Consider the following 15264-nt stretch of genomic DNA (forward strand, 5'->3'; position numbering starts at 1 on the left):
GCCTGTAACACTCCAATTTAACTTAGATCAGATTTACTAAATGTATTATAATGTACAGTTGTAAATATCAATAAATAAATATTAAAAAAAAAAAAAACTTGAAATAGGAAAACACCAAGGAGGTATTGTCTTCGGGAGGTTGGATAGAGCCACTTCAACTCGGTATACCAGCGGGAGACTTGAGAGCGCCTTGGGAACCCCAAGATAAATCTTACAAAACGAGATGTTCTGATATTTTTGTTTTTCATATCCTTTGTTGTATCTGCCATGTTAACTTTTTCGCAATTCGACAGTCAATTCATAACCATTCGGTTTGATTTGGAAAAAAGAGAGATAATAGAAAATATCGATCCTAGAACACGGATTGTAATTGATATGGAGGGAGGTGGTGGCATAACCCTACTATCCTTCTAAGAAAATGACGCCAAGGAATGGGTATTAGGCCACGCCCCTTCAAGGCAGCATTGAAATTAATAGGGATTTCGGAAATTAATGTAATTATCTGTAAAACTGTTCATTTAGTCGCAAATGTGAAGAGACTACAAGTTGTAGTAAATGTAATTTCCTATAATTTTATATATCTACAATGATTTTGCCATTTCCATTTAGCCGTTCTCAAGAAATTCGTGCTTATTTCTCTGTTCAGTTCAGACTCATTTCAATATTAATATTATTATGTTGTTTTTTTTTTAAATCCCACTAAATCAACTTTACCCTTCGTCGCAAACCCATGACCTCCTGCCCCACATTAACCTTTAATGATACCCCACTTATTCCTGTCGGATAGATCCGTTACTTAGGACTACATCTCGACAAAGGATTAACATGGAATTCTCATACAAGAACTGAAAAGATAGGAAACTGCCCGTCGATTTCGACTATTACAATATTTACTAGATAAACGGTCTAGACTTCCAATCCAATGTAAGCAACTGATCTACACGACAATAATGGACGTAATGTGTTGAACTAAACCATCAAATTCAAATCCAATCCGCAGTCCGAAATTCTCAATGTTCCTTGCTTTGCCACATATCAAGTCATTTATCAGGACCTCAATGTTCCATATGTAGTCGATTTGACCAGAACCAGATACCAATCCATCCATGATCAACTTCCCAACCACCCAAACCCATTTGTTTCTAACCTGGCTTCTACTTCAATCCTTGATGATCCCCTTAGGCGTCTGAAAAGAAGATGACCCCGAGATCTTCTTCTCTAGTAACGTTATTGGAGTTCTATGAATAGGTAGATTCTCCACATGTTTGTATCATGTCATTTTATATTTAATAGCAAATTTACTATTATATTTAATGTTATACAGTTGTAAATAACAAAAAATAAATTATTAATAAAAATGATATCTATTATTATTTGTTTTCGATTGGCTCTACAGATCTTGTAGATATTTGACAGACCGAACCAGCCTTCTCCACGCTTGGCTATCATGAGCTACTGCTTTCCAGTTTCCTGCATGCAGCTCTTTCGCATCTTTGTTGATTCTGTCTATCCATCTGGTTGTTGGCCTCCCAAATGGTCTCTATACTGGCTATACGTCCAACTATACTGGCATTCATTGTTGCGTAGAAGCGTCCTGATGGATTACTTCGAGCCACATGTCCCGCTCATCTTAACCTCCTTGCCTTCATATCAAGAGATATTAAGTGATCAGTCTCTGCAAGCAGTTCACTGTTAGTTCTTCTCCTAATAATGTGAATATTAAGGATCCCCAAATTAAATTTTCTATTAATGTTTTTTAGGAATTGTTAATAAAAAAGAATTTCTTTTAATAAAAAAATATAAAGTTTGAGACATCTAAATAATTGTTTCTGATATACAGGAGGAAGTTGCTTCTTTAAAAAAAAAATTAATGTTTACAACAGAAAAGTGACTGAGAATTAATAGTAATTAAAAAAAACAAAACAATACTAACAACAAATATGTAACCGATCTAGCCCGAACCCGATATTATTCCTTCCATAATAAACTCCCTAACCACCCAAACCCACTCGTTTCTAACCTTGCTTCCTCTTCCATTCCTGGCAATCCTCCAAGGCGCCTGAAAAGAAGATGGTCTCGTGACCTTATATTGTAAACTGTTTTAGAGTTCTACTACTGGGTAGTTTCTCTACATCCTGTATCATATCATATGTCATTATGATCAAATTTACTGGTTGTATTTTTTTATACAGTTGTGAATATCAACAAATAAATAAAAAAAAAAAAAAAAAAAAGTGAACAGTTTGGTAACTCTCGAATTGTTTTTTTCTTGATTCCTCTGCCTAGATATTTCTAGCATTTAGGGTGCGGCAGCAACTCTCAACTGTCAAATATGGCGTAATGGATACCACGCCTACGGAAGGAATAGACCCCGCCTTCTTGCATAACTCGATCTGAAAACGTACCTCCTTCATTATACTCCTTCCTTTAAGATTGTAACTGAACAGAGTGGGTGGTATAAACCCTACTATTCTTCAAAGCAAAGCTAAAGTTAAAAAGACCACGCCCAAGCAGGCTAGGTTTACGTTGAGGTTAATAGGAATGTCCGCCATTTTAATCTAAACTTGAACAGAAGACAGCCCGTGATTGGCTCGTACTCTTCCCCATCTCCTCTGCCACGCCCCTGAAAGGCACATAAGGCCCACTTTTTTGCTGCCAGCTAACCCCCTCTATTATACTCGCTCCTCCAAGATGATACTATGGAAGGTTCCTAGTATGTTCATTAATTTAACTTAGTTTCTCTTTCTAAATTAGTTCAACCGGTTGTCGTTCAATAGTAGAGTAGTTTTACTCTATTATATTCGAGGTTAAACCTTTTTAGTGCAACAGGTGATAATCGATTTTAACTGAGATTTCTAAAATCTCAGTTAAAATGGAGTTGGTGTAACTAGTCCTTATTGAAACTATTGCCTTCTTTTTATTTTATAACTTAAATATGTGGTTTAAGAATATTTAACGTTTCGCTGACTTAAATATTAGAAGTGTACAACGCATGTGGAGTTTTCAAAGGAAAAAGTCCATTGTGTGTATTTCCATTTTGTACGACACTTCGGATTATAACTGATGGAGCATTGTATCAAATATATGTATAACATGTTGTAGATGTACCATATTTAGATGGTACAACATGACAGGCTGAAAAACTATTTTTAAAGGAAATTATAATTGTAATGGTAGTTATAATTGCAAATATTTTATTGAAAGGGTAATTAAAAAAAGAAAATTAAACCATAAACAAAACATTAGGAGACCTAGGACCACAAATGAAGGCAGGTGGAGTGAATTATCCCTAATTTCGGTTGTAAAGTTACCCGCTGTCAAATTTTCGGAAATTTGCACTAAGGAAAAACTTAATGATTAATACATTCTTGTCATATTTTTTTTCTATAACTTTAAAAATACTTTTTTATTTATTGATAGATATTACAATCTGCCACACAGTTGTGGGCAATAGGTAATAGTGATGAATGATCTCATACATACTAAAATAAAATAAAATAAATAAATGAATAAAAAAACTCTCTTAAAATATATACAAACAGAAAAATAAACAAAATGAACATAATCAAACTATCTGTATGAAAAATAAAATAATATAGTCACCTTTCATTCAATCATAGAATTTTAACTACTTTATTTTTTCGCCTTAGTGGGTGGCATTGGTTTTTTCCATACAACCAAAAATTCATTAATTAAATTGTATAAAATCTTTTTTGGACATTTTGTCCAATTTCTTTGTCACTTTTATTATTTATTAATGGAAGGCCACTGGTTGACCGTGTGTAATAATAAAAGGAAGAAGATCAGGATGCGGTCAAATAAAAACTCAAATAGTGATTAAACTATTTATATTGAGCCAACGTTTCGGCCCACGTTGCAGGGCTTCATCAGGGCTACAAAAGATACAAACACTTAAATAAAAGTAAATGAAAAATTAAAAGGGTGTACAATGAAACGTAAAAATTAAATAAGAACAATAAAAGCTTGTGGACAATACATGAAAACGTAAATAGTAAGATGTAATAAGAGAAATATAAAACAAAGTAAAACTAAGAGATAGAAAAATGGGGATAAGAATAAATGAAGAAAATGAACGAGACAGAAAACGTTACCTTCTAGAAAAAAGTCAGAACCTGAGTGAACCATGTTGACAGGATCTATATATGTTTAAAAGGTACGTTTTCTTTCTCATTCATTTTCTTCATTTATTCTTGATTTTATTTTTATCCCCTCTTTTCCATCTCTTAGTTTGTATTTTGTTTTATATTTTTTCTTTTTATCTGTTATTATTTCCGCTTTTATTTATGTCTATAACCTTTTATTATTCTTAATGATTGGAGAAGTTTGTCGGGGGGTGCCGTCAGCAAAGAACAACATAAATAATCTAAACCATATTTATTTATTTTATGCCGACGTTTCGACCTGAGTTTCAGGGATATAGAAAAAAAGAGATATCAACAGCATTTAGAGAAACATACAATTGAAAAGGAATAGTATACAAACAAGTTTGGAATTTTAAAAAATATTGAATTGAGTCATAAATGATAAAAAATTGATAACTGATAATTGAATAGTATTGATTGATAATCGTGGAATTAGATGGTAGTAAATTGAAAACAGTGACAGATGAAATATAATATCATGTAGGTAAGAAGATATGTATAATATAAGACATGCAATTAGTGTCTAAAAAACTGAAAAAATAAATAAATTGAATCTACAAATAGAACAATATGACAGACAATGAAAAATAGTGAGAACTTATATACCTATACTTAAAAATATAAATATATATTTTTAAGTATAGGTTTATAAGTTAATACTCACACTGTAATTCAGATATAAGCCACTCACTATTTTTCATTGTCTGTCATATTGCATGTGTCATATAGTTTTTTAGACACTACTTGCATATCTTATATTATACATATCTTCTTACCTACATGATATTATATTTCATCTTTCACTGTTTTCAATCTACTACCATCTAATTCCACGAATATCAATCAATTAAAATTTTTTTTTTTACTATTCAATTATTAGTTATCAATTTTTTATCATTTATGATTCAATTCAATATTTTTTATAATTCCAAAATTGTTTGTATACTATTCCTTTTCAATTTTATGTTTCTCTAAATGTTGTTGTTATCTCTTTTCTTCTATAGCCCTGATGGAGACCTGAATCTCATGTCGAAACGTCGGCATAAAATAAATAAATATGGTTTTGTTTATTTATGTTGTTCTTTGCTGACCGCACCCCCCGACAAACTTCTCCAATCATTAATCTACGGTAAACTATCTACACCTCATTTTATTATTCTTATTTACTTTTTACGTTTCATTGTATAAAATTTTAATTTTTCATTTAACTTTTTACTTATGTTTAAGTGTCTGTATCTTTTTTAGCCCTCATGAAGCCCTGCAATATCGGGCGAAACGTTGACTCAATTTAAATATAACCACTGTTTGAGTTTTTTAATGAGGGGTAGATAGTTGACCGTAGATTAATGATTGGAGAAGTTTGTCGGGGGGTGCGGTCAGCAAAGAACAACATAAATAAACAAAACCATATTTATTTATTTTATGGTGACGTTTCGACATGAGTTTCAGGTCTTCATCAGGGCTATAGAACAAAAGAGATAACAACATTTAGAGTAACATACAATTGAAAAGGAATAGTATACAAACAAATTTAGAATTATACAAAATATTGAATTAAATCATAAATCACAAAAATTGATAACTGATAATTGAATAGTACAAAATTTTAATTGATTGATATTCGTGGAATTTTATGGTAGTAAATTGAAAACAGTGACAGATGAAATATAATTTCATGTAGGTAAGAAGATATGTATAATATAAGATATACAAGTAGTGTCTAAAAAAAAAACTGAAAAATTAAATAAATAAATGAATCTACAAATTGAACAATATGACAGACAATGAAAAATAGTGAGTGGCTTATATCTGAATTACATACACGAACTCAGGTCGAAACGTCGGCATAAAATAAAATAAAAAATAAGGTTTTGTTTATTTGAGTTTTTATTTGACCGTACCCAGACCATCTTCCATTTATTAAAATATTTATGTATGTAACATATTTTTTGTAGTCTGATACTTTAATATACTATCATAAATAATATTTTGATTTGTATCTAGATCTTTGAGCAATATTTCTTTTTGTTTTTCGTATGCCGGACATTCAAGTATATGTTTAAGGGTCTCGATACCACTACAATTTTTGCATTTAAAAGTGTCAGTCATACCTATTTTGTACTGGTAGTTATCGCAAATGCCATGATTCGTCCCAAGTCTGATATAAGTTTTTAAGATGTCTTTCCTTGTGTTTACTTACGTGAACCACGGTTTTCGAACAATATAAGGAAATAAATTTTTATAGAACTGTCTGGTGGGTTTCTCCTGAAATTGTTTTTGCCAGTTTTCTATCTGATCTGATTTAATTATATAAGGCAACTTAGAGTCAACCGGCTGACCTGTTATAATGGCTAATTGGCTCTATATTATTGACTGCCTCTATATTTGGAATGCCTGGTGACCCTTAATATTTGTTTATATTCTTTTATAGCTTGATAATGTTTTTTTTTATTATTTCCATTTGGTTATAACTGATATTTTATTACTACTATGAAAAAGCAATAAAAGTTTGGTCCTTGTTGTTCAAGAGATAATAAAAAGTGAAGAAAGAAATATATCAAAAAACCTATAATTATTTTTTAAATGAACATTGCAACTACCAATTGGAAGATTTCCTCTTTCGCGCATTTCACAACCACTGGTGTGCTGAACTAAGCAAAACGAAACTTATGACGTCAGTAGAGCAATTCTATCATTTAAGGAGCAATTGAATCCGCTTCTATTGTACCCATGTTTATTGCCATTCACAACATAAAAGTAAATCGGACTTTAACAATTCTTTCTGAGTATTTTCTCATGATTTCTTAATGGCTGAAGATATTTTCCTTAAATCTGCTAAATATATCTCTTATTAGCTAAATAAAAATGATTTAAATGTCTATCAGCTCACACTTTCCTGCGTCCTAGGATTCAAGCAACTCTTCAGAACCAATACCCAGTGTATTTAAGTGAAGTATTTAAAAAAATAATCTATTGATCGGAAATTGGAAACCCGTTCATTTTTTTTTTTTCTTCAAAATTCAGATTCTGAATAAATAATACTAATTACTATCAGTTATTATTAGATATTCGTTTATTCTCAGACAAAGGCATAAAATTAATATAATGGATTATTTGATTTTTTTTTTTGGGGGGGGGGGCGGAATTTTTTTTTTTATGTTGACATATACGTACCCTCTATCCCTCCGTTCTGGTCTGTTGCACCCCCTTAAAATTTGATTTATTTGAACTTTGATTTTCCGACAAAGGCCTCATATAATTATTAGTTGAATAAACATCATTATAATTCGAATAAACAACAAATGTTTTGATTCTTTTAAATAACTTTGAATTGTATTAATGTTTTACAACTGTTTTTTAAATTAATAATTCTTAGAAATGTCCTTTGTCAGTAAACATGTGCAAATAAAAGGTCCTTTTTCTAACATTTCTTTGTTTATTTATTGTTTTGAATTTTTTAAAAGAGGTAAACATCAAACAAAATGCTTTTTAAAAAAGAATGTATTTAGCGCTTGTACAAATTCCATGAATACCAACAAAACAAGGCTAGAGTACGTTGAGAATGGTTCAGTCGAATTAGAAAGGTTAGACCGCACATACGTTCAGAATGACTTAAATTTGTTTTAATTTTTGTCTCGTAAGTGTCGGTCCATAGGATCTGTGGACACTGCTTTAAAATTCTTCAAGATTATTTGGTAGTCCCTTACCCTGCCAAATAAAAGAAAGAATTACACCGAGTATCAATGCGCCTACAGCTTCATTGTTTTTAATTGGAAACCATTATTTAAAATTCCTGTTTGAGTTCATTCTGTGCTAATAATCGTTAAACTTCGTTATTAATCACTATATGGAAAGTGAAGCTCCAAATTTTAGTAATTATTATAAATATAATGAAATGTGAAGGCATGGTTCTCACATGCTTTTGGAACTATTGTCAAGAACCTGATCTATGAAAGTACCAAGACATCTATTATTTCATCTTCTGCACTAGTCAATTTATTTAATTTTGAAGGTAAATTCCAATCATATGCATGTTAATAAGTATGGACTAATTTTTTTTTCTTAAGTGGTAATAAATCTGTTACTTGCAGTTTACTCACAGGCTAAGAAAATGGATAATGAAATAAGTTCTGTAGCAACACAGTTGGCAGCCGCAGTGGAGTTGACAATGAATCCACTCGCATCACAGGCTGAAAGATTAGAAGCGTACAATGCCTGTGAAGTTTTCAAAGAAAAGAGTCCATTGTGTGTTCAGTGCGGTTTGTATTTAGCACAAAGAGCTGATTATTCCCATTTTGTACGGCACTTCGGATTACAACTTATGGAGCATTGTATCAAGTATCGATGGTACAACATGACGCAGGCTGAAAAACTATTCATTAAGGCAATTATTTTTGTCTAGTTTGTGTTTTATATTTCTATGAATGGTTTAATTATTCAGTGAAATTTTTATTTAGGAAAATGCCATGAAATTGGTGGAGAGTGGTATGGATACTACATTAGAAGATAAGGCTCATATGAGAGATGCATTGTCTCGTGTCGTTGTTGAAATGATTAAAAGGGAATGGCCACAACAATGGAATACATTATTAGCTGAACTGAATCAATGTGCTTCTCAAGGGAATATACAAACTGAAATGGTTTTATTGGTGTTACTCAGGCTCGTTGAAGATGTTGCTGTTCTACAGGTATTAAGTTTCACTTTGTTTACGGTTCCTATCCATGTTTCTATTCATATACTTACAGTATTGATTAGTGAATGAATTGATTGATGAATGAAACTATACTTCAGATTTCATCATCTTTATTAAGTATATCCGTATACTTATGTAACATCTGTAGTTTTATTATTTTCTTTGTTAGTGAATTGCATAAGTAAGATAAATACTTGTTTGTCAGTATGTTCGAATAATTTCTTGCTAACTGTTGCTTATTTACTGAACCCTCAGTATGAACTGTATTAACTATCTTACCGTCCATTGATACAATAAAGCTGTTTATAAATTTAATAAATATTTTCATTGCAGAAATTATTGGTAATTTTATCATAGTAAAAAGTTTTATTGACAAGATAAAAATAAATTTATAATTGAAATGACTAATGAAGTTGCAAGATGATATTATTTTTAAATCCTTGTATTCGGTAATTTGTTAAAGATTTAGAAGAAGTAAAAATTTATACCTTGAAAAAGTTTTCAAAAATGATGGCACTTGTTGATATGGTCTCATAGTATTTTTACAAAAAAATAATAATAAATATAATATTTGAATATTTAGTGTTTGTGAATCATTTGGATAAAATTTATTTATTTATTTTATTTATTGTTTATTGATGTGAAGTATGTGTTATTATTGGAATGCCTTTGTTTATAATTGAAATTCTGTGTGTTTATGAGGTTTTGATGGTAATTATATTTTGTTAAATAAAAACCTTTCAAATTTAAAGGGAAAAGTATCAGAAATCATTTGAAAAAAGGATTTGATGAAAAATGTTTGGTACATTTTTGATACAAAATGTTAAAATTATCTAGTAAATAAAGTATTTTTTAATATTAATAATAATTGATAAATATGTGACCATTACCTTTTAGAATTGAAGTGTAGGTATTTCTATTCTTCCATATTTAACATATTTGGCAGACTAATAACCTTATCTATTCTCTTTTGTAAGGTTTGTTTGTACCATGTTCAAGAATTATCCTTCCGGGTAGTAAGATACCTACCACATTTAGTACCTGATGTGGAATTCTTTTTGAGACCTCCCTAATGAAAAATAAATAAATATTAAAAGCCCCACAATTTTCAACTCATAACAATAACATTCTTGTCTGATTATATAAAAAAAAAAATTACAATCTTCTTTTAAAAAAAAAATTATCATTAAAATAAAGAAATTAAGTTAATATCAATCAAAGAGACTAAGGAAAAACATTAAGAACCTCATTAAATTAACACTTTTAATATATAATCATATAACTACAAAACCAAACCTCAGTTTTATTCTTTATTTATGTTTCAGATTTCTGTAATGTTTTGGCCTACTCTGTTGGCCATTTTCATCTTCATGGTAATGATTCAACTGTAAATTTTGTGCAATTAACATTATTGTAGAGTTGGCAGGCTCTAAAAAAGAATTTACTAGATGTTTGTAAATTAGTATAACTCCACTTACAAAACCTCCCTTGGAAAATTTTTAAATACGATTATGTTGACTTACAAAGATCTAGTAAATGCATTTTTGAGCCTACCAACACAATGAGGTCAATTTCCCCAAGTTGACAGTTGTGTCATTATACTTCCAGACTTTTGCTATTATGCTATATTAATAACTATTTTCAAACATTCATCTTGAAGTATTGGCAATTGTTTATTTTAAAAAATGCTTATTCCCTGATGTTTATTTAGTGAAATCATTTTTCATAGAGAATAAACTGAATTTTTTATAAACAATCGCAAATTCATCCTAGAGTTGAATCCTTGAAAATAGATTTTATTATGTTGACTGGGGTGAAGATAAAAGTATTTGAAAATGAACAATAGAATAGGCCAAAATGTTATAGAAATCTGAGATATGTATATAGAATACAATTTTGACAAGTTTTTATTTTTAATAATGAGGCTTAGTGATCTTTATAAAGTTTTTTCTTTGTATTTTTTATTGATATTTAATAATAAAAAATAAATCCCACTAAAAAAATAAACTAATACAATAAGGTTGTTTATGACATATTAGTGCTTCCTTTCCCATAGATTTGTTATTGTTTCCGGCCATAGTATGTATCAGCATTAAATAAACAAAGAAGATTAAAAAACTAACATTTAATTATAAAATTTAAATTGTTTTATCATGCAAATGGTTTGTTATTATTATCTTTTTTTATTTTGGAAACAAATATGGTTATATAATTTTTTAAAAATTGTTTTAGACATTGGAATCAAACCAACGCAGGAAAGATTTGTATCAGGCATTAACAACGAACATGTCTGATTTGTTTATGTTTTTTCGTGGACTGATCGGAAACCATTATGAACAATATCGCTCAAGTCTTGAACTAGGGAATGTTGCTATGGCGAACTCGCATGCTAGAGTTGTACAGGTATTGCTAAAAAGATCATTTTAATCACTAGTTTTTTTTTTTCTTTTCTTATTTATATTCATGTATTCATGCTATGTATATTTTTTTAGGTTGTATTATTAACTTTGAGTGGTTTTGTCGAGTGGGTTTCAATGGGTCATATCATGGCAGAAGATGGGAAATTACTCCAGATATTCTGTGTTTTATTAAATGACGAGAACTTTCAAGATGGATCTGCCGAATGTCTGCTACAGGTACAGCTGTTCTTCAATCATTAGTATTTTTTATCATTACAATTATAACAGGAATTTTAATTTGTTGAATATTAGATATATTAAGTATGAATCTATTTTTGAGAGTTACTTGACTCTCTGCAACATCCTCTGTCCAGGTAAAAATGTGGCAAAGTCCATCCTTGTCAATACTTTGTTCTAGAATTACTTAATTTTTAGTCCGAATTATGTTTAAACCCTGTTAACAACTGGTGGCCAACTGCTTGTTTTATTTTGTTGTTTTTTTATATAATCTTATTTATTATAACAATAGAACGATATAATAATATAATTATAAAGTACACGTCCAATACTGCAAATAAATTATAAGAAGATATAGCGAAACTAAAACAATTTACAAAAACTAAGAGAACATAACTTAATGTAATACAAAATTGAACAGACGCAAAAATTGAAAAAAATAATTTAATTTAAAACATTAAAGAATCTTAAAGTATAAAAATAATGTAAACATTCATAGAAGTAACCAAGAATATTATGAAGATGATGGTCAGGGTTGCGGTCAAAAGAGAAACAGAAATAATTTACAACTATTTATTTTCCGATGTTTTGTACTTACTTTGTAGAGCTTTATCAGGGCTGATAGTTATCAAGTTGATAGGTTTAAAAAGTTTGAATTAAGAAAAATTAAAAAAAAATCACCTAAACTTAAAGGAATAAATGACTTATCTCTGTTACTCAAATAAATAGATGTTGGTTACAATTGTTTAATATTTTACCTGTATGAGACATTGATGATCTTTTTTGAAAATAGAAAAAATTTATCATCGATAGATCAAGAGAAAAATCAAATTCTTTTTATTCTATTGTTTACTAAATTATGCTTTTCTGGAGGATTTGAAAAAAAAAAAAGGAAATTGTGCCATGAAAGATTTAGAGTTATTGCAAACTTTATGTTTATTATAACTTTTTATTTTTTTGTTAAGAATTTAGGGATTGCCAACCTAAAGCACACTAATAAATAAATTTAAAAAATGGAGTGTTAAAGATGGCTTCATTTAGTGTGCAGCAATATGCACATCATTATACAACTAATTCTGTCAAAAACACTAAGGGTTGTACTGTATAAGCCTCTTAGCAAAAAACCAACAATTCTAGAATGTTTCTAGTAATAACGCCACTTGTCCATAGTGCTTCATGCATTTGCATGCAGTGTTTCTGTATAATTCGAGAGAAGGATCCTGATGAGGTGATCTCTATGTATTCTCCATACATTTTATAAATCCCATCCCATATGATGAGAGATAGATCCCATAAGAGTCCACTGATAAATCTGGTTTTAATAACGCACAGTTGCCTCGGGCCAACATGTCATTACCTACTATATTTTGCATATTATTTCCTGCTTATTAAATCATTTTACTAACACTGTCAGCAGGGTTAAGGACCTGGATTCGAATCCGGCTGCGGCACATAATTGTTTATTCTGTTATTGTAGCTGTGAGTCAGTCCTGTGGGTTCTGGAGCCCTGTTTCATAATAAAGTACAAACTAATACTATTAGTGTTGTAGATTTATCTTAATTCAATTACACTGCCTGGTACAATAGTAACTTGTACTTTAGTATTCTTTTAATTCAATTACACTGACTGGTACAATAGTAACTTGTACTTTAGTATTTTTTTAATTCATGCAATATCACTAATAGTCATCCCTAACATGAAAAAAATAAGTATTAGTATTATTAACACACTAATTTCTACACTTGTACTATGAACTAATACTATTAGCTTTCATTATGAAACAGGGCCCAGGGGTTCGTTCACCCTGCTGCTGGTACACTTAATTAGTGAAAAATCTGGTGGCTGAGCGTGATCTTGAAAAAAATCATCTCCTTGTATAAATAACTGTTGTTCTAAAAACAGTACTTCCTTGCAAAGCAATGAACCCTCCGACTCTTCATGGGCTGTAGTAATTCACATTATAATAATTATTATTATTATTAACTAATACAAGTCATGAGTTATTATTTCAACCTGACACAACATCTATGTGATACATAACTATGATTTTTTTTTTTTTTTTTTTTTTTCAAAACCCCTATTTGAAATAAAGTTTTGTCTTTAACAGAGTATGTGTAGTGGGGTTTTGTTTTTGTCTGAAACGTTGTAACATTTTAAAACATGAATGTAGTGAATGAGTATTGACTTTATTTGACAGTTTTGAGTTAAACTGTGAGGTATTTAATGGTATTGGGGCCATTAGTAGGCCCTATACCTATATCTATAGTAGTAGATAATAGTAGATAGTAATATACCATTAGTAGGAGTTAATGAACATAAAAACTTGTTCAAGTGGCTATAATGCTGCCTGTTGCCATCACACTGGTGGAATAGTGGGTTGAGCTGATGTTTCAACGAGTCCAGGAATTTAATATGCCTCCTCCTGATGAAGACCGTTGGAACATCCAATAATTTGTGAAGAATTGATGGTTTCTCCTTCTTCCATACTGGAATCCGTACAATCTTCCGCAGTATGGAAATTTTGAAGGTGGCTCTGTATACTATCGTTGAGGTGGATGAACAATGGGGCACTTTTTAGGAGTGCTGGACGGAGTATGCTCTTGTAGACTTCAAGTTTTAACCGGAGGGAAAGGGCCGATGATGGTGTAGGCGGTAGGATTTCCTTCTGACTGTTTTCGTTTTTTGATATAGATGGGTTGAAAACTTTAGATGTTGATCCAGTTTTATACCCAAATAGATTATGGCATTGGGTGGGGACATTATAGATTTTGAAACTTGGAGCATTTTCAGAAGTTTTGCTCTCTTTTTTCTTAGTGTGCAAACACTACGCAGTTCATTTTCGCTGACATTATGCATTGAATTATTGAGTTTTGTTTTATTGAAGTCCAACAAAATCCAATGCATTTTTCCTCTCTACAGCCATGATTGCAATCATACAGTTCTGATAACATTGCTGATGTCTACAGAGTAATTTAAAAAAAAGTAAATACTTATGGGATGAAGTTATGCTATTTTGGGTTTTTGTTGACAACATTATTTCAATAGCTTTGGTTATGACATATTTATAATTATATAATGCAGATAGAATGTCTTTTATAACATTAGTTCTTCATTTTGGTTTCAGATTGTATCGAGGAAAGGTAAACTCGATGAAAGGAGGCCTCTATTGATATTATTCAGTGAAGATGCTATGAGATGTATTTTTCAATCTGCGGAGAATAAAAATTACCAGTTTTTAAAAAAACTTACTCGTGTAAGTATTTAAGATTAATTAATATTTTTATTTTGAATTTCTGGAGTATGTTTCTGGTATAGTCAAAATTGTTTATAACACATTTCAAGGGACTGCCAATTTTGTATGTTTGTAACCAGGCATTCTCTTTAAGCAGTATTATTGGTTATAATAAACACTTTGCTATAAAAGATATTACACTGTTAATGACAATCAGTCCATTATAGATTTATTTATGTTAATGTATGTAATAAATCCATATTTATATAAATACTTATGTACACATGTATTAATTAGTTCCTGAGTTGATGCATAAAATCTAGGACATAAAACATATATCCGTCAATAATTTTAATAATTATTGTAGTAAAATGGTCAGGGTGGCGGTCAAGAAAGGTATAAAAATAGCATAAAAATTATTTATTAATAACTAGGGATAGGATTTTTATGTGCTAAAAAATCCGAAATATGTGCTAATAAATTGTCAAATATTTTTTTAAAATTTAAATAATATGTATTTATAAATTATGTATTATTC

At 30.2% G+C, this 15264-nt stretch overlaps 2 protein-coding genes across 2 annotated transcripts in view; one reads left to right on the forward strand and one right to left on the reverse strand.

The window, feature by feature from the left end:
* The window catches only part of LOC106683774 (alcohol dehydrogenase [acceptor]), a 25268-nt gene extending 15381 nt beyond the window's left edge, over positions 1–9887 (reverse strand). Inside the window, exon 1 of the mRNA XM_014425468.2 lies at positions 9748–9887. The gene's annotated coding sequence lies outside the window, so the exon portion shown is untranslated. The remainder of the gene's footprint in view (positions 1–9747) is intronic.
* Ranbp21 (exportin-5-like protein Ranbp21) overlaps positions 7630–15264 on the forward strand; it is a 47618-nt gene continuing 39983 nt past the window's right edge. Inside the window, exons 1-6 of the mRNA XM_067048227.1 lie at positions 7630–8175; positions 8255–8547; positions 8621–8851; positions 11090–11260; positions 11350–11493; positions 14619–14747. Coding sequence (XP_066904328.1) covers positions 8275–8547; positions 8621–8851; positions 11090–11260; positions 11350–11493; positions 14619–14747 — 948 coding nt within the window. The 5' untranslated portion in view covers positions 7630–8175; positions 8255–8274. The remainder of the gene's footprint in view (positions 8176–8254; positions 8548–8620; positions 8852–11089; positions 11261–11349; positions 11494–14618; positions 14748–15264) is intronic.

This window comes from Halyomorpha halys, unplaced genomic scaffold (genome assembly GCF_000696795.3).
Source record: "Halyomorpha halys isolate HHAL.00 unplaced genomic scaffold, Hhal_1.1 Scaffold28.1, whole genome shotgun sequence".
In the NCBI taxonomy this organism is placed as follows: domain Eukaryota; kingdom Metazoa; phylum Arthropoda; class Insecta; order Hemiptera; family Pentatomidae; genus Halyomorpha; species Halyomorpha halys.